The sequence below is a fragment of the Salvelinus fontinalis genome, chromosome 17, assembly GCF_029448725.1.
Source record: "Salvelinus fontinalis isolate EN_2023a chromosome 17, ASM2944872v1, whole genome shotgun sequence".
Taxonomy (NCBI): Eukaryota; Metazoa; Chordata; class Actinopteri; order Salmoniformes; family Salmonidae; genus Salvelinus; species Salvelinus fontinalis.
In genome coordinates, this window is record NC_074681.1 from 31591975 (window position 1) to 31610649 (window position 18675).

The 18675-nt window shown below is 48.7% G+C and overlaps 1 protein-coding gene across 24 annotated transcripts in view; it reads right to left on the bottom strand.

Moving 5' to 3' along the window:
- The window catches only part of LOC129814160 (disco-interacting protein 2 homolog C), a 238617-nt gene that overhangs the window by 90703 nt on the left and 129239 nt on the right, over nucleotides 1-18675 (bottom strand). For 16 of the 24 annotated variants that reach the window (XM_055867029.1, XM_055867032.1, XM_055867019.1 and 13 more), the window contains exon 2: nucleotides 5561-5638. The exons of 1 other annotated variant lie outside the window; for it this stretch is intronic. In XM_055867029.1, the coding sequence (XP_055723004.1) occupies nucleotides 5561-5638 (78 nt within the window). Of the gene's footprint in view, nucleotides 1-5560; nucleotides 5639-9216; nucleotides 9622-13927; nucleotides 15265-18675 lie in introns of those variants that run through there. 7 more of the 24 variants (XM_055867018.1, XM_055867034.1, XM_055867013.1 and 4 more) reach the window with 4 other exon arrangements.

An 18675-nucleotide genomic window follows, 5' to 3' on the forward strand; every position in this document is an offset into this window, starting at 1 on the left:
CCAGCAGACTTGGACCAGCTCCGCCACACTGTCTCCCTGCAGGGAGCCACCATTGGGAGGCATGAGGAGCTACTGCTGAACCTATTGGAAGGGCTTCGTTCCCTGACGGAACGCCACGACCAAAGGCTCAAGGCTATTATGGAGCAAATCAGTGAGTTAGCTCATAGGCAGCCTGCCACCTCAGACCACCCAGTAACCTTTTACTATTAGTGGTGGGTTTGTACAGCCTACCCCGGCTCCCCAAGAACCCCACTTACCACCTCCGGAGCGATATTCTGGGGATCCTGCCAGTGTTCTTTCTTTCACAGTGCTCCCTCATTTGAGCTGCAGCCATCTTCTGACCGGTCAAAGATGGTGTATATTATTACGCTAATGTCGGGAAGGGCGCTCTCCTGGGCTACGGCAGTTTGGGAGCAACAGTCCGCTATTTGTTGTGATGGTGATAAAAGATGAGCTAGCTGCTCAGGAGTTACCGGTGGACCGCGACGCTCATCGCCCTCACCATTAGGATTGATGGACGTCTACAGGAGTGAGAGGTCTGGCCTAGGTCACACTCGTGCATCCGCTGCAGCTCGCTCACCTCCGAAGGAATCCGGAAGTCCCCAAAGGCTGTTTTTCCCAAGAGGATCTGAGGCCACCTGAGCTCCCTCGAGAATCATTGACGACGGGTGAGTCGGACACACCGGAAACTGGGAAGAGCTAGATTATCGCCTAGGGAACGTTCACGCAGGCTACACAGGTGAGCCTGACTGGGAACCCTTTAACTCCCATTACCCAAAATAATTTTTATTGCTGTGGGTAGACCAGTCTAAGTCTCTCCGGGTGCTCATTGACTCTGGGGCAGATGCGTTTCATGGATGCTACCCTGGTATCAGAACTAAGTATCCCTACTCAACTCCTCTGTTCCTATGGAAGCCAGGGCACTGGACAGCCACTCCATTGGAAGAGTCACGCACAGCACAGTCCATTAATATGCGGGTATCTGGAAACCACAATGAGTCAATACAGCTTCTCCTGAGTCTCCCCACATCCCTATTTTCTTGGCTCCAAGAAGCACAACCCCGGTATTGACTGGACCACTGGTTCAGAGCCCGTTCTGCCATTCATATTGCCTGAAGGCGGCGCAGCCTTCCCCGGAACGTCTGCCTCCAGGGTTGAGTACGGCCTCGGATCTGCCGTTCCCGCAGAGTACGGTGACCTCTTGGAGGTTTTCAGCAAGGCTCGTGCTACCTCCCTTGCCTCACATCGTCCTTACAAATTGTGCTATTGACCTCCTCCCGGGCACCACACCGCCTCGAGGCTGGCTATATACCCTGTCTGGTCCTGAGACCAAGGCCATGGAGGAGTACAGAGGACTCTGGCTGTTGGGAGCGGTCGTCCTTCCGCCTCTCCTGCTGGCGCAGGATTCTTTGTGGGATAGAATGACAAGACCCTGCGTCTATGCATTGATTACCAGGGCCTCAATGACATTATGATCAAAAATTGGTACCCTCTACCACTCCTCATTGGCTTTTGAACCTCTCCAGGGGGCTACCATCTTTTCCAAACTGGACCTTCGGAATGCCTACCACCTTGTGCAGATACGAAGGAGACGAGTGGGAGGACGCCTTTCAACACTGCCAGTGGACACTGGGTACCTGGTCATGCTGTTTGGACTCAACGAGGCCGTTGTCAACGATGTGCTCCGGAACATGTTGAATCATTTTGTTTTTGTCTACCTCGACGACATCCTGGTTCTCTCTCGTTCTGCCCAGGAACACGTTCGACAGGTCCTTCAGCACCATGTTCGGAGGCTTCGGTTGTTTGGGGTATTGAGGCTCTGGTCCGCAAGACACAACGTTCCCAGCCGGACCCTGGCTAACAGGATGCTCTTTCCTGATTCGGCCCGGGCTCAGGTCCTGGAATGGGCTCACTCCTCCTGGGGCACTTCGTACCCTGGCTTTCCTCCGACAATGCTTTTGGTGGCCCACCATGGCTTCTGATGTCTCGGCCTTCGTCGCCGCATGCATGGTGTGCGCTCAAAGCAAGACTCCGGAAAGCTCCGTCTGGCCTCCTTCAGCCACTCACTGTCCCTCATCACCCATGGTCCCATATTTCCCTGGATTTTGTCACTGGGCTTCCCCCGTCAGATGGTAACACCGCCATTCTGACGTTGGCGGGGAGGTTTTCCAAAACCGCCCATTTCATCCCTCTAAGTTACCTTCAGCCAAGGAGACGGACCAGCTCATGGTGCAGCACGTTTTCCGAATCCATGGACTCCCGGTCGACATGGTCTCGGATCGGGGTCCTCAGTTCCCATCCCGATTCTGGTAGGCGTTCTGCATCCTTATTGGGTCGTTGGGCAGTCTGTCCTCAGGGTTTCATCCCCAATCGAAACGGCCAGTCGGAGCAAGCCAATCAAGACATGGAGACGACACTTCGGTGTCTCGTTGCTAGTAAACTCATCACCTGGAGCCAGCAACTGGCCTGGGTAGAATATGCTAGGAACACTTCCCTGCTCGGCTACTAGACTCACCCCATTGGAGCGTTCAAAGGGGGAATCAGCCTTCGCTCTTCTCGGAGCAAGAAGTTGAGGTAAACATGCCCAGATGTTCGTCCCCCACTGTCGGCGTACTTGGAAAATAGCTCGGGCGGCTCATCTCAAGACCACCTCCAGGTATCGTCGACAAGCGGACCGCCACCGGACTCTGGCTCCCCGCTAGCAGGTCGGGCAGAGGGTATGGTTGTCCACACGGGACCTGCCCCTCTGGGTGGAATTCCACAAACTTTCCCCCCTTTCAGTGGTCCTTCACCCATTTCTAGAGTCCTTAGTCCCACTGCTGATACCCCATACCCTCCGTGTTCACCCTACTTTTCATGTTTCCAAGATTAAGCCCTTGTCCCAGTCCTTCGTCTTCTGTTTCTAGGCCCATCCCTCCCCCCGTGTTGTCGACGGTCAGCCAGCGTACACGGTGAGACGCCTCCTGAGGGTTCGACCACGGGGCAGGGGTTTCCAGTACCTGGTTGAATGGGAGGGTTATGGCCCAGAGGAGAGGTGCTGAGTTCCCGCTAAAGACATCCTGGACCCGACCCTCATCACCGCTGGTACCCCAGTCAGCCAGGTATGCAGCCAGGTAGGATGCCAGGTGGCGCCCATAGGGGGGAGGGTACTGTCACACCCTGATCTGTTTCACCTGTCTTTGTCTCCACCCACCTCCAGGTGTCACCCGTTTTCCTCATTAGTCCCTGGGTATGTTCCGTTTGTCTGTTGCCAGTTCATCTTGTCAACCAGCGTGTTTTTCTGTGCTCTTTCATCTCTTTGCTAGTCCTCCCGGTTTTGACCCTGAACCCACCTGCCTGTCCATGCTGCCACTCTGTACCTCCTGGACTCTGACCTTGTTTATGATCTTTTGCCTGTCCACAACCATTCTCTTGCCTGCCCCTTGGATTATAATAAATAGAGACTCGAACCATCTGCATCTGGGTCTTGCCCTGTTCCCTAATAATTAGTTGAGTATCTGGAGCATCAGCATTTGCGTTTGAATACAGACTCACAATGGCCAGAAACAAAGAACTTTCTTCTTCTGAAACTAGTCAGTCTATTCTTGTTCTGAGAAATGAAGGCTATTCCATGCGAGAAATTGCCAAGAAACTGAAGGTCTCGTACAACGCTGTGTACTACTCCCTTCACAGAACAGCACAAACTTGCTCTAACCAGAATAGAAAGAGTGGGAGGCCCCAGTACACAACTGAACAAGAGGACAAGTACATTAGAGTGTCTAGATTGAGAGACAGACGCCTCACAAGTCCTCAACTGGCAGCTTCATTAAATAGTACCCGCAAAACACCAGTCAACGTCAACAGTGAAGCGGCGACTCTGGGATGCTGGCCTTCTAGGCAGAGTTCCTTTGTCCAGTGTCTGTTCTTTTGCCCATCTTAATCTTTTATTTTTATTAGCCAGTCTGAGATATGGCTTTTTCTTTGCAACTCTGCCTAGAAGGCCAGCATCCCTGAGTTGCCTCTTCACTGACGTTGAGACTGGTGTTTTGCGGGTACTACAACACTGTTGTATCACAGAGAATAACAAGGGGCTTTCTCATATCTCAAGGCTCCTTGGCACCATATGGCATGATATAAAATTACACTCATCTAGGCTGTCTGCTGCCATACCTGCTTATGGTTCATGCCAAGTGGCCTAGATTTGCCTGGATTCAGTGCATCCCATGTTAAAATATGTATTTGAGACAAATTGGTCAGCCCTCCCTCCATGATTGGGTGTATCACTGAAATGGCACCATATTCCCATAAGGCTATGGTCAAAAGTAGTGCACTATGTAGGGAATAGGGTGCCATTTAGGACAAATACCTGTGTCTGTCTGCCAACAGTAGTATCTGCCCATACTGTCGCATGAAGAATAACCTTTTTAAATAAATGTTTCCTGTGTGTTCACACTAACTTCTGAACGAGGGTGTTTTTCCTGGCAGGCTTCCCGTCTCAATTCTGTGGGTGCCATTTTGGACACACTGGGTGATGTGGACCGGATGGCTCCCAACCCTAACCCTATTAATTTACTTTTAAACCTCTGCAGACCCCTGCTGCCACCCTCCTAGGCCTACTACCATGTTCACACACATAACCCCCCTCAGTAAAGGAATACTGTACTTACTATTGTACTGCTTTTAAAGCACTAGTCAGGGAATAAAAAATAAAAAAGCAATTCATATTGCATCCAATGGCATTTAGTAATCGTTTCATTAATCAATGTCTTGGTGGAACAGGGGTGTCAAACATGTGTCCTGGGGCCTTCGGTGACAAGCCGTCTGATGGAATGTAGCGCAGACTGGAACCCTACGACGTTTGTAGTGCACTATATAGGGAATACGGTACCATTTTGGACACAGATCCTCACTCTCACTTGAAAATATTAGATGTTGGGGAAACAACCATTCACACAGGAAATGCAGTGGAGACCATTGTTATACAGTCCTATGTAAGCACAAAAGCACTTTGTCATTGGTGTCTTCTGTGTCAACAATGAGCATTCCTCCTGACTGGATTTATTTTCTAAAATTGCTACTTGGATATCAGAACTTTGATACCCCTGTTGTAGAACATTAGACATGACAGAGGGTTATAGCTGATTGGAACTGCAACCCACACAGTCATACAGTAACGTTTTGCCTAATTTTGTGCTAATGAAATGTAAAATGAATGAATAAAACAAATTGAAAAGTGAGGGAATGTCAAATCAACTGTTCCTCTGTCATTCTATAGCTTTCAAGACCTAATAGTGAGAACATTAGCTAGACTGGGTCTAGTTAGGTCTATATTAGTTAGGTCTACATAAGCAAGTTATGCCATTGTATATATAGACTAATAAGAATTAACCAGTCATTTCCCCCACTAGTCTTGAACCTATATACACCCAGTGACTTGGGAAGGCAGAGAATCTGAAATGACTTTGGGTTTGAGGTATACAGTCTAAAACAAAGACCTCTACTCCAGAACTCTACTCCAGAATCCATATCACTATTTCCAGATTAGTTGAGACAGACATTGTTATGATTGGAGGGTATTTACCTTTACCTGGTGCCTGAGGGAGGAAGGCCCCAATTAATTTGGACCTCTTCTTTTCATAGCCTTTCTGTGTGATGTCACCTGCCAAAGGAGGAGAGGAAAACTACCGTTAGTGAAACGGAAGGATATAGAATAATAGAAGCTTAGGCCTATTCAGAGATCTGCATGCTGCTACAGTATCACTGATACCAGACCACACTATCCATGACATCAGCAGGTTAAACTGTGTGCTTAGTCGCTGCTACACTTTGTCCTTTTTTATGCTGAAGATGGGTGTTTGGCGCTAGGTTGGACAACAGGAAATGACAGAGAGGACAAGGGAGGGAGGAACAAGGAAGGAGAGAAGTATGGATTGGGTAGTAGCCTAGCTGGAGTAGATGATTGCAGTGACTGTAGTAAGTGTCAGTAATAAATACGACAGAGTCCCAGCTGCCAGTGTGTATTACTCACCAAGGCCTGGTGGCCTCACAGGTAATAGGGAGAGGCTGGGGGAAAGAGGGAGAAGGGGAGAGGGCGACACTAGTCACAAGATCTGGCTTCTCTAACCACGGACATATTAGCTGTCTGTAGCTCTCAGAGCAGGGGAAGCAGATGTGAGTGACTTTGTGTCTGCATGCACACTTGTGGGCGGGTGTGTGTGTGTGTTGGCAGGCAAATTCACTTTGATTGAACTCAATGACCGGAGTGGATAAGGAATGAGCAGGCAACAGGCTGGCAGTGAGATGAGGAAGGCAACCTAGTCATTTAGCTCATCAACCAACGACAGTAGTGCATTGACGACACTGATGGACACAACATTCATGACAGCATGTGGCTGGACAAGACGGACATTCTAACATTTCAGGCATTGAAGATGCAGAGCATACAATTTCAACTGGAAGGCTTACATGAAGAGGTGTATAAAGGCAACTTTAAACTCATAGTAAAAGCAGTACTGTCCATTAAATTGCAGTAATACCCAGGTCTGTTCAAGAAAACAGCAATACATAAAAATAACAGAACCGTCAATAACTCAATAATACACTACATGGACAAAAGTATGTGCTTGTCGAACATCTCATTCCAAAATCATGAGAATTAATATGGAGTTGGTCCTCCCCTTTGCTGCTATAACAGCCTCCACCCTTCTCGGAAGGCTTTCCACTAGATGTTGGAACATTGATGCGGGGACTTGCTTCCATTCAGCCACAAGAGTAGTGAGGTTGGTCACTGATGTTGGGCGATTAGACCTGGCTCGCAATGGGCGTTCCAATTAATCCGAAAAAGTGTTCGATGGGGTTGAAGTCAGGGCTCTGTGCAGACCAGTCAAGTTCTTCCACGCCGATCTCAACAAACAATTTATGTATGGACCTTACTTTGTGCATGGGGGCATTGTCATGCTGAAACAGGAAAGGGCCTTCCCCTAACTGTTGCCACAAAGTTGGAAGCACAGAATCATCTAGAATGTCATTGTATGCTGTAGCGTTAATATTTCCCTTCACTGGAACTAAGGGGCCTAGCACGAACCATTAAAAACAGCCCCAGACCAATATTCCTCCTCCACCAAAATGTACAGTTGACACTATGCATTCAGGCAAGTAGTGTTCTCCTGGCATCCACCAAACCCAGATTCATCTGTCGGACTGCCAGATGGTGAAGCGTGATTCATCACTCTAGAAAACACATTTCCACTGCTCAAAAGTCCAATGGCGGCAAGCTTTACACCACTCCAGCCGACACTTGGCATTGCGCATGGTGATCTTATGCTTGTGTGCGGCTGCTCGGCCAAGGAAACCCATTTCATGAAGCTCCCAATGAACAATGTGGCTGAAATAGCCAAATCCACTAATTTGAAGGGGTATACACATACTTTTAGCCATGTAGTGTTGATCAGGCTTTTGGAATCGCTTAAACGTTCATCATATATTCTATATTTCGAAACAGAGGGCAGAGGGGGAGGCAGAGGGGGTTTTAAGGCCGATGGGGGAGGGAGTCAGCGGTGTGAGGAAGCAGAGGGGGAGGCAGGGCACATGGTACTAATTAGCATCTCCAGTAGGAGAGCTCCCACCCCAGTGAGACTGTGGACGCAGCAGCGCAGCAGGGAATGGTAAACATATGAATATTTAACCAAACTACCATAGTCTCTATACCAGCCCAGTCTGGTTGAACAGAAGGCTGTCTGGAAGGAGGCCTGACCTTGTCTCAGGCATACAGAGTGGATGGACACACACGTGAAGTCTGCACCAATGCATGGCACGCCAAAGATACCGTGACTGAGTAACCTACCCTGCATAAACATAGGTTACAGCACGACCCATTGTGAAGCTTTACACACACACCAAGCATCTTCTTGGCACGATGCAGTGATATTCGGGGAAACGATCCAAGCCAAACTGAAATAAATTTGTGAGTCAACTTCTCTAGCTCTGAATTAGAGATTTCCTGATGAGGTCGTTCTGCATCAAGCAGTAACCCAGGAGAACAGACCGACACAGAGAGAGAGAGACAGAAAGAGTGAGACAGAGAGCGGAGATGGCGCTGGCGTCTGTCTGACTGTATTGTATGCAACCTGTTTGATGGCTTTAGCACATTTACCCAGCCAGCTTTGGGGCGAAGTTCTGTTTAAGAACAAGTGAGAGAGCTCATCCTCAAGCTGCCTCTCTAATGGCACACTAGTCCCTTCGTAGTCCACTACATTTGACCAGGGCCCATAGGGAGTAGAGTGCCATTTGGGCAACAGCCTCAGTCGTGTCCTCCAGAGCAGGAGAGGAGACAACGAACGACGAGGCTCTTTAAAAATATTGAGGGTGACTCATGACTTCCCTCCCACGGTGCTGCTGCTACAGCTGTTTATGAAAACCCATCTGCGAGACAGAAGCAAGAGGTAGGTTTCCACAGATGGGGCTGACAGCAGCCACTCTTAACTTAGACCTAGCCACTGATCACAAGCCACTGAGAACCACATAATAAAGAGGTCCCTTGTTGACTGAAAGACGACAATGCCACATAGATGGTGACTTAACATATAGGCAGTGTCCCAAATTGTACCCTATATAAGGTTCTGGCCAGAAGTAGGGCGCTATAAAGGGAGTATGATGCCTTTTGGAATGCTCCCTTACAGTTAAAGAGCTTTGAGCACTCTGGTATTCCTTCTTAATGTATTGACTCATCAAAGGCAACCCTAGATAATTACTGTATAAACCCTTTATGCAGATGGTTTTAATCACGTCTTACTTCTGGAAAGAACACTTGTGGAAATAATTAGCACCAAGTTGAAGTGCAACAGAGCTTAACACTAAAATATGCATGCAGTCCTCTACACTATTCTGTATAGTACAGTGATTTATGCCTGATGCTTTCTATATCTACTCAGTAAGCTGCTTTGTGCTATGAATAATTTAAGATACATACTGTACTAGACTCCATCCATCCAATGCTCAGTCCTTATATTTCCTTTCAGAGAGACTACTTCCCTTTCAGAATTTCCTTTAGTTTCTAAAACACTGTGCACCAAAGAGGCCATACAAGAGCACGAGCATACAGTCCAAGTAGGCTAGCATCCTCACAGTCAATTGCAGGGTGTAGCCCAGTAGCCACCATACTCACAGTGCTAGTTTTGGCACCAACACATGAAACGATTACTGCACAGGAAAATGGTGAGTTGGACAAAGAAGTCCTACCTGCTTTTTAGTGCTGACAAAGGTTGTAACCCATACCGCTAGACAGACACACCCATTATCACTCTGCTTTCCTCGCCCAGGTTCTCCACATGTAAGCTCAGTTTTCCTTTTCATAGATTGTCCCCAGGAACTCAGTTGTCTGTGCTGCTGCTGGAGGCTTTGTGCCAGCATGTGAAAGAGAAAGGAGAACCACACAACAGTGTAGAAAACAATAAGAGTCTTTGACCATAGAATAGGAAGGGAAAGGAGGAGGTGGTGGTGGAGGAAGGGTAGAGGGACAGGAGGAGGAGGAGGAGAGGAGGAGATGAGGAGGAGCAGCCGGAGGAGGAGGAGTAGAAATGGGAGGAATGGCATGCTCGATCCTAGTCCTCTCCCAGGAATGTTTACGAAACGCTACCATAGCTGCCCAGGGTCGTCTGAAAGTAGAGACTGGACTGACATGACGGGTAAAACTCACTCACTCTCGCCTTCACCCAGCACCCCCCCCCCCCCCCTCGGAGAATTTTCCTCCCTCTCCCTTCCTCTGCATCACAATGTTTATCTCTGCTGGATGTAATGGGGGAAACAATCAAATCAGCACCGTTTCCTTTTTAGGCGATGCCTGCTGCCTGAGCCTCACTAACGGCCCCTTCCCCGTTGCTCCCCGGCCAACCCAGGCTTATATGGTCATCACAGCCAGGGCCCACTTTACAGACAGGCTACACTACATACTGCAGGCGGACAGTACAAATGCTTACTGTACAATAAACCAGGTCCCTCATGGTGTCCCCCAAATGGCACCCTATTCAGTGCACTACTTTTGACCAGAGCCCTTTGGGCCCAAGTCAAAAGTAGTCCACTATACAGGGAATAAGGAGCCATTTGGGGCGCAGATCCAGTGTGGATCTTTAAGGTTCATGTCCCAAGGCTCAGCTATCAACGAAAAGGAAAAGTGCTGAGATCTTACTGGTCAGTGGATACCAAATCTGTCTAACTCATTATAGTTAGTGAATGGGAACTCAGGAGGCACTTACACACAGACTCAAAGACTTGAGCATCTAAGGTTTGTCTGTAAATCAGAGCAGAATCTACAAAGGCAAGCTGACTGACTTCAGATAAGAGGTGCAGCAGGAGTTCAAATGGAAGTATTTTTCACACGCACCGAACACAACAAGGGTAGACCTTACTGTGACACGCTTACTTACGAGCCCCTAATGCAGAGTTTTAAAAAGTATGAAAAATTTGCTAAATGAACTAAAGGAAAAATAGTAACACAAAACAAGGCAAATGGGTACCGGTACCTAGTTAATGAGCGGGGGTACAGGTTAGTTGAGATAAGTGAGGTAATACTATGTACATGTAGGTGTATATATATACAGTTGAAGTCAGAAGTTTACATACACTTAGGTTGGAGTCATTAAAATGTGTTTTTCAACCACTCCACAAATTTCTTGTTAACAAACTATAGTTTTGGCAAGTCGGTTAGGACATCTACTTTGTGCATGACACAAGTAATGTTTCCAACAATTGTTTACAGACAGATTATTTCACAGTATCACAATTCCAGCAAGTCAGAGGTTTCCATACACTAAGTTGACTGTGCCTTTAAAAGGCTTGGAAAATTCCAGAAAATTATGTCATGGCTTTAGAATCTTCTGATAAATAATGTAAATTAGCCTGAGTCAATTGGAGGTGTACCTGTGGATGTATTTCAAGGCCTACCTTCAAACTCAGTGCCTCTTTGCTTGACATCATGTGAAAATCAAAAGAAATCAGCCAAGACCTCAGAAAACAAATTGGAGACCTCCACAAGTCTGGTTCATCATTGGAAGCAATTTCCAAACGCCTGAAGGTACGACGTTCATCTGTACAAACAATAGTACGCAAATATAAAACACCATGGGACCACGCAGCAATCATACAGCTCAGGAAGGAGATGCGTTCTGTCTCCTAGAGATGAACGTACTTGGTGCTAAATGTGCAGATCAATCCCAGAACAGCAGCAAAGGACCTTGTGACAATGCTGGAGGAAACAGGTACAAAAGTATCTATATCCACAGTAAAACGAGTCCTATTTCATCATAACCTGAAAGGTCGCTTAGCAAGGAAAAAGCCAGTGCTCCAAAACAACCATAAACAAGCCAGACTATGGTTTGCAACTGCACATGGGGACAAAGATCATACTTTATGGAGAAATGTCCTCTGGTCTGAAATTATGTGGATATATTGAAGCAACATCAAGACATCAGTCAGAAAGTTGAAGCTTGGTCTCAAATGGGTCTTCCAAATAGACAATGACCCCAAGCACACTTCCAAAGTTGTGGCAAAATGGCTTAAGGACAACATGGCTTAAGGACAACAAAGTCAAGGTATTGGAGTGGCCACCACAAAGCCCTGACCTCAATCCTATAGAACTTTTGTGGGCAGAACTGAAAAAGCGCGTGTGAGCAAGGAGGCCTACAAACCTGACTCAGTTACACCAGCTCTGTAAGGAGGAATGAGCCAACTTTAAACTAACTTATTGTGGGAAGCTTGTGGAAGGCTACCTGAGTGTATGTAAACTTCTGACCCACTGGGAATGTGATTTTTATTTTTTTATTTTATTTTACCGTTATTTTACCAGGTAAGTTGACTGAGAACACGTTCTCATTTGCAGCAACGACCTGGGGAGTAGTTACAGGGGAGAGGAGGGGGATGAATGAGCCAATTTTAAACTGGGGATTATTAGGTGACCATGATGGTTTGAGGGCCAGATTGGGAATTTAGCCAGGACACCGGGGTTAACACCCCTACTCTTACGATAAGTGCCATGGGATCTTTAATGACCTCAGAGAGTCAGGACACCCGTTTAACGTCCCATCCGAAAGACGGCACCCTACACAGGGCAGTGTCCCCAATCACTGCCCTGGGGCATTGGGATATTTTTTAGACCAGAGGAAAGAGTGCCTCCTACTGGCCCTCCAACACCACTTCCAGCAGCATCTGGTCTCCCATCCAGGGACTGACCAGGACCAACCCTGCTTAGCTTCAGAAGCAAGCCAGCAGTGGTATGCAGGGTGATGAAAGAAAAGCTGAAATAAATCACTCTCCTATTATTCTGACATTTCACATTCTTAAATTAAAGTGGTGATCCTAACTTTTTTTACTAGGATTAAATGTCAGAAATTGTGAAAAACCAAGTTTAAATGTATTTGGCTACGGTGTATGTAAACTTGACTTCAACTGTATACAGTACCAGTCAAAAGTTGACACCTACTCATTCAATGGTTTCTTTATTATTACCATTTTCTAAATTGTCTAATAGTGAAGACATCAAAACTATGAAATAACACATATGGAATCATGTAGTAACCAAAAGTGTTAAACAAATCAAAATATATTATAGATTCTTCAAAATATCCACCCTTTGCCTTGATGACAGATTTGCAAACTCTTGGCATTGTCTCAACCAACTTCACCTGGAATTATTTTCCAACAGTCTTGAAGGAGTTCCCACATATGCTAAGCATTTTTATGGCTGCTTATCCTTCACTGGAGGTCCAACTCATCCTAAACCATCTCAATTGGTTTGAGGTCAGGTGGCTCAAATGCATTAAGGAAAGAAATTCCACAAATGAACTTTTAACAAGGCACACCTGTTAATTGAAATGCATTCCAGGTAACTACCTCATTAAGCTGGTTGAGAGAATGCCAAGAGTGTGCAAAGCTGTCAAGGCAAAGGGTGGCTACTTTGAAGAATCTCAAATATGAGATATATTTTGATTTGTTTGAACACTTTCTTGGTTACTACATTATTTCATAGTTTTGACATCTTCACTATTATTCTACAATGTAGAAATTAGTCAAAGTAAAGAAAAACCCTTGAATGAGTAGGTGTGTCCAAACTTTTGAATGGTACTGTATGTATATCATGTACTGCTCTAGGGATATAATTATTGTTTGGACAACCTTATTTACTATTATGTAGTATTCACTCTTTATTCGATGCGCACTGCAAAGAGCACTGCAGAAAACACTAGAAGAATTATCAGTGATTTATTGTAACGTTTGTTTATGTATCAATTAATCCCATAAGGGATGGGTTGCTAACTGGCGATTTGACACAAAAATAAATGGTCATTCATTCCCTTCATTTTATGTAGGGGTAAAGTGACTGTGCATAGATAACAGAGAGTGGCAGCAGCGTATGTGAAGAGTGTGAAGGAATGTCAATGTGTGTGTGTGTGTTGGAGGGTCAGTGTAGTATGTGTGAGGTTAGAGTCCAGTGGGTGTACATCGAGTCTGTGCAAGAGAGTCAAAGCAAAAAATAGGAATAACTAAGAACAAAATAAGGGGGGGGGGGGGGGGGGGGTTAATGCAAATAGTCTGGTTAGCCCCACACACAGGGAGGGTCTCTCGGCACAGGTGGCCAGGGCCCCAGAGTCCCATCAAAGACCCTGGTCCACCGTGCACACATTCAGACTGTGTATATACCCAAAACACACACACTTCAAATTCCAGCTATCTAGCTATGAACTAAACAGGGACAAACTCCAGGCTAAGCCATCAACAGGAGAAAAGCCAGTTCAAGAATGCCTGCTATGCTGCAATATTGTGTGAATAAACACATCAAAAGATGCCTACAAGTACCATGCTAATGGAGGCGTTAGCACTCACTGTTATAGAATCAAAAGATGTAAACGGTGTGCTTCTACAGGCACCTGTTAATATCTACAATCCACAATGTACTCACCCAGCATATCCAGTCCCAAGAAATGGGACACAGGTGTTGTGGTGTAAAAGCTGCTGATATTAGGACAAACAACCTACGTCTACAGAGCACCACAGTGTCCTGTAAAGCAGAGCTGTGTCTCTGTATTCTCTCCTGAAGCACACAGCCAAAACCACAGAGACAATGGAAATACTCATCTAGAGCTCAGGCAGGTAATGCAGGAAACCAACCCCCTTATTTGCATTTCACAAACCATGTAGGCATTTCAAAGGAACAAAGGGAAAAGGTAACCGTCTCCTGACATCCATCCTCTGCTGCCTTTGTAACCAGTCACACTACACTCATTCTCTTTTGAGCCATGCGATTGGTTGTCAATTAGCTTTTTTGCTTTCCCACACAAACCACTTTTTCCTGAGGGGCGGTTAATCCAATCAGTGAAGAGTCAGTCTGCACCCCTCCAAAACCTTTCCAGTTGGAACATTCCAACCTGCCTGCCCAAACATGCTGTACCAGCAACATCAGCAAAAACAAACAAATTGGCGTTTGTTGGCACCTCGGCACCACGGTGACAAAGATCCTCTAGCTTGCTCCTGGGGAGACCTGGGGAAATGAGGACAGGGAGGGGCACTGCTGGAGCTATCTGGTGGCTCGGCTCAACAACAACAATAAAAAGAACAACAGTAGGGCCGGGACGACAGCAGTACCACAATATTTTTTACATGGCAAAAAATTGCCCCTTAAAAATCTGCTGTATGTAAAATATTGTGTGCTATAGCTTGGAACATAAATAAATGTGACTCTGGATGACAACATAAAGGGGAACGTTTTATTGTTTTGCTATAGCACTACACAGCTGATTCAAATAATCAAAGCTTGACGATGAGTTGGTTATCTGAATCAGCTGTATAGTGCTAGGGCAAAAACCAAAACGTGAACCCGGGGGGGCAGGACAGAGTTTGGGAAACCCTGCAAGATTATATGGAACCTTACTATATAACAACAACAGTTGCCTACTGGAACAGCAGCCTATCTTCTATAATGGTAGGGAGGAGGGCAGCTCTAGATTTCACTGTCTGCTGTCAAACTATATTGATTCATAGCATCCTCTTTAGAAGGCTTTCTGCATCAACAGTTAAGATGGAGGAATTCCTAGCGATGTTGAGCTTGTTAGTACATTGACATACTGTGTTATTTGATATAATAACACTGATTTCCTGACAAATTTCCCAGGCTCTAGACAGGGCTGAGACTGCATCCCAAATGGCACCCTATTCCATTTATAGTTCACTTCGTATGATCAGGGTCCATGGGAAATAGAGTGCCATCTGGGAGGAGAGGGCTTTGGTAGTGGTGGGAGGAGAGGACTTTGGTAGTGGTGGGAGGAGAGGACTTTGGTAGTGGTGGTAGTGGTGGGAGGAGAGGGCTTTGGTAGTGGTGGGAGGAGAGGACTTTGGTAGTGGTGGGAGGAGAGGACTTTGGTAGTGGTGGTAGTGGTGGGAGGAGAGGGCTTTGGTAGTGGTGGTAGTGGTGGGAGGAGAGGGCTTTGGTAGTGGTGGGAGGAGAGGACTTTGGTAGTTGTGGTAGTGGTGGGAGGAGAGGGCATTGGTAGTGGTGGGAGGGGAGGGCTTTGGTAGTGGTGGGAGGAGAGGGCTTTGGTATTGGTGGGAGGGGAGGGCTTTGGTATTGGTGGGAGGGGAGGGCTTTGGTATTGGTGGGAGGGGAAGGCTTTGGTAGTGGTAGTGGTGGAAGGGAAGGCTTTGGTAGTGGTGGTGATGGTGGGAGGGGAGGGCTTTGGTAGTGGTGGGAGGGGAGGGCTTTGGTAGTGGTGGGAGGGGAGGGCTTTGGTAGTGGTGGAAGGGAGGGCTTTGGTAGTGGTGGAAGGGAGGGCATTGGTGGTGGTGGGAGGGCTTTGGTAGTGGTGGTGATGGTAGTGGTAGGAGGGGAGGGGAGGGCTTTGGTAGTGGTAGTGGTGGAAGGGAGGGCTTTGGTAGTGGTGGAAGGGAGGGCTTTGGTAGTGGTGGAAGGGAGGGCTTTGGTAGTGGTGGTGGTGGGAGGGGAGGGCTTTGGTAGTGGTGGTGGTGGGAGGGGAGGGCTTTGGTAGTGGTGGTGGTGGGAGGGGAGGGCTTTGGTAGTGGTAGTAGTGATGGGAGGGGAGGGCTTTGGTAGTGGTAGTAGTGATGGGAGGGGAGGGCTTTGGTAGTGATGGAAGGGAGGGCTTTGGTAGTGGTAGTGGTGGAAGGGAGGGCTTTGGTAGTGGTAGTGGTGGAGGGGAGGGCTTTGGTAGTGGTAGTGGTGGTAGTGGTGGAAGGGAGAGTTTTGGTAGTGGTGGTGGTGGTGGTGGGAAGGGAGGGGAGGGCTTTGGTATTGGTTGGAGGGGAGGGCTTTGGTATTGGTGGGAGGGGAGGGCTTTGGTGGTGGTAGTGGTGGGAGGGGAGGGGAGGGCTTTGATAGCGGTGGTGGTTGTAGTGGTGGGAGGGGAGGGCTTTGGTAGTGGTGGTGGTGGTAGTGGTGGGAGGGGAGGGCTTGGTAGTGGTGGGAGGGGAGGGCTTTGGTAGTGGTGGTGGTGGTAGTGGTGGGAGGGCTTTGGTATTGGTGGTGGTGGTAGTGGTGGGAGGGGAGGGGAGGGGATGGCTTTGGTATTGGTGGTGGTAGTGGTGGGAGGGGAGGGCTTTGGTAGTGGTGGTGATGGTAGTGGTAGGAGGGGAGGGCGTTGGTATTGGTGGTGGTGGTAGGGGAGGGCTTTGGTAGTGGTGGTGGTGGTAGGAGGGGATGGCTTTGGTATTGGTGGTGGTAGTGGTGGGAGGGGAGGGCTTTGGCAGTGGTGGGAAGGGAGGGCTTTGGTGGTGGTGGTAGTGGTGGGAGGGGAGGGGAGGGCTTTGTTAGTGGTAGTGGTGGTATTGGTGGTGGTAGTAGGGGAGGGGAGGGCTTTGTTAGTGGTAGTGGTGGTATTGGTGGTGGTAGTAGGGGAGGGGAGGGCTTTGGTATTGGTATTGGTGGGAGGGGAGGGGAGGGCTTTGGTAGTGGTAGTGGTGGAAGGGAGGGCTTTGGTAGTGGTAGTGGTGGAGGGGAGGGCTTTGGTAGTGGTAGTGGTGGAGGGGAGGGCTTTGGTAGTGGTGGAGGGGAGGGCTTTGGTAGTGGTGGAGGGGAGGGCTTTGGTAGTGGTGGAGGGGAGGGCTTTGGTAGTGGTGGAGGGGAAGGCTTTGGTAGTGGTGGAGGGGAGGGCTTTGGTAGTGGTGGAGGGGAGGGCTTTGGTAGTGGTGGAGGGGAGGGCTTTGGTAGTGGTGGAGGGGAGGGCTTTGGTAGTGGTGGAGGGGAGGGCTTTGGTAGTGGTGGAGGGGAGGGCTTTGGTAGTGGTGGAGGGGAGGGCTTTGGTAGTGGTGGGAGGGCTTTGGTAGTGGTAGAAGGGCTTTGGTAGTGGTAGAAGGGCTTTGGTAGTGGTAGTGGTGGAAGGGAGGGCTTTGGTAGTGGTGGAGGGGAGGGCTTTGGTAGTGGTGGAAGGGGGGGCTTTGGTAGTGGTAGTGGTGGAAGGGAGGGCTTTGGTAGTGGTGGAAGGGAGGGCTTTGGTAGTGGTAGTGGTGGAAGGGGGGGCTTTGGTAGTGGTGGAAGGGAGGGCTTTGGTAGTGGTGGAAGGGAGGGCTTTGGTAGTGGTGGAATGGAGGGCTTTGGTAGTGGTGGAATGGAGGGCTTTGGTAGTGGTGGAATGGAGGGCTTTGGTAGTGGTGGAATGGAGGGCTTTGGTAGTGGTGGAATGGAGGGCTTTGGTAGTGGTGGAATGGAGGGCTTTGGTAGTGGTAGTGGTGGAAGGGAGGGCTTTGGTAGTGGTGGGAGGGGAGGGCTTTGGTAGTGGTGGGAGGGGAGGGCTTTGGTAGTGGTAGTGGTGGAAGGGAGGGCTTTGGTATTGGTGGTGATGGTAGTGGTAGGAGGGGAGGGCGTTGGTATTGGTGGTGGTGGTAGGGGAGGGCTTTGGTAGTGGTGGTGGTGGTAGGAGGGGATGGCTTTGGTATTGGTGGTGGTAGTGGTGGGAGGGGAGGGCTTTGGCAGTGGTGGGAAGGGAGGGCTTTGGTGGTGGTGGTAGTGGTGGGAGGGGAGGGGAGGGCTTTGTTAGTGGTAGTGGTGGTATTGGTGGTGGTAGTAGGGGAGGGGAGGGCTGTGGTATTGGTATTGGTGGGAGGGGAGGGGGGGGCTTTGGTAGTGGTAGTGGTGGAGGGGAGGGCTTTGGTAGTGGTGGAGGGGAGGGCTTTGGTAGTGGTGGAGGGGAGGGCTTTGGTAGTGGTGGAGGGGAGGGCTTTGGTAGTGGTGGAGGGGAGGGCTTTGGTAGTGGTGGAGGGGAGGGCTTTGGTAGTGGTGGAGGGGAGGGCTTTGGTAGTGGTGGAGGGGAGGGCTTTGGTAGTGGTGGAGGGGAGGGCTTTGGTAGTGGTGGAGGGGAGGGCTTTGGTAGTGGTGGAGGGGAGGGCTTTGGTAGTGGTGGAGGGGAGGGCTTTGGTAGTGGTGGAGGGGAGGGCTTTGGTAGTGGTGGAGGGGAGGGCTTTGGTAGTGGTGGAGGGGAGGGCTTTGGTAGTGGTGGAGGGGAGGGCTTTGGTAGTGGTGGGAGGGCTTTGGTAGTGGTAGAAAGGCTTTGGTAGTGGTAGAAGGGCTTTGGTAGTGGTAGTGGTGGAAGGGAGGGCTTTGGTAGTGGTGGAGGGGAGGGCTTTGGTAGTGGTGGAAGGGAGGGCTTTGGTAGTGGTAGTGGTGGAAGGGAGGGCTTTGGTAGTGGTAGTGGTGGAGGGGAG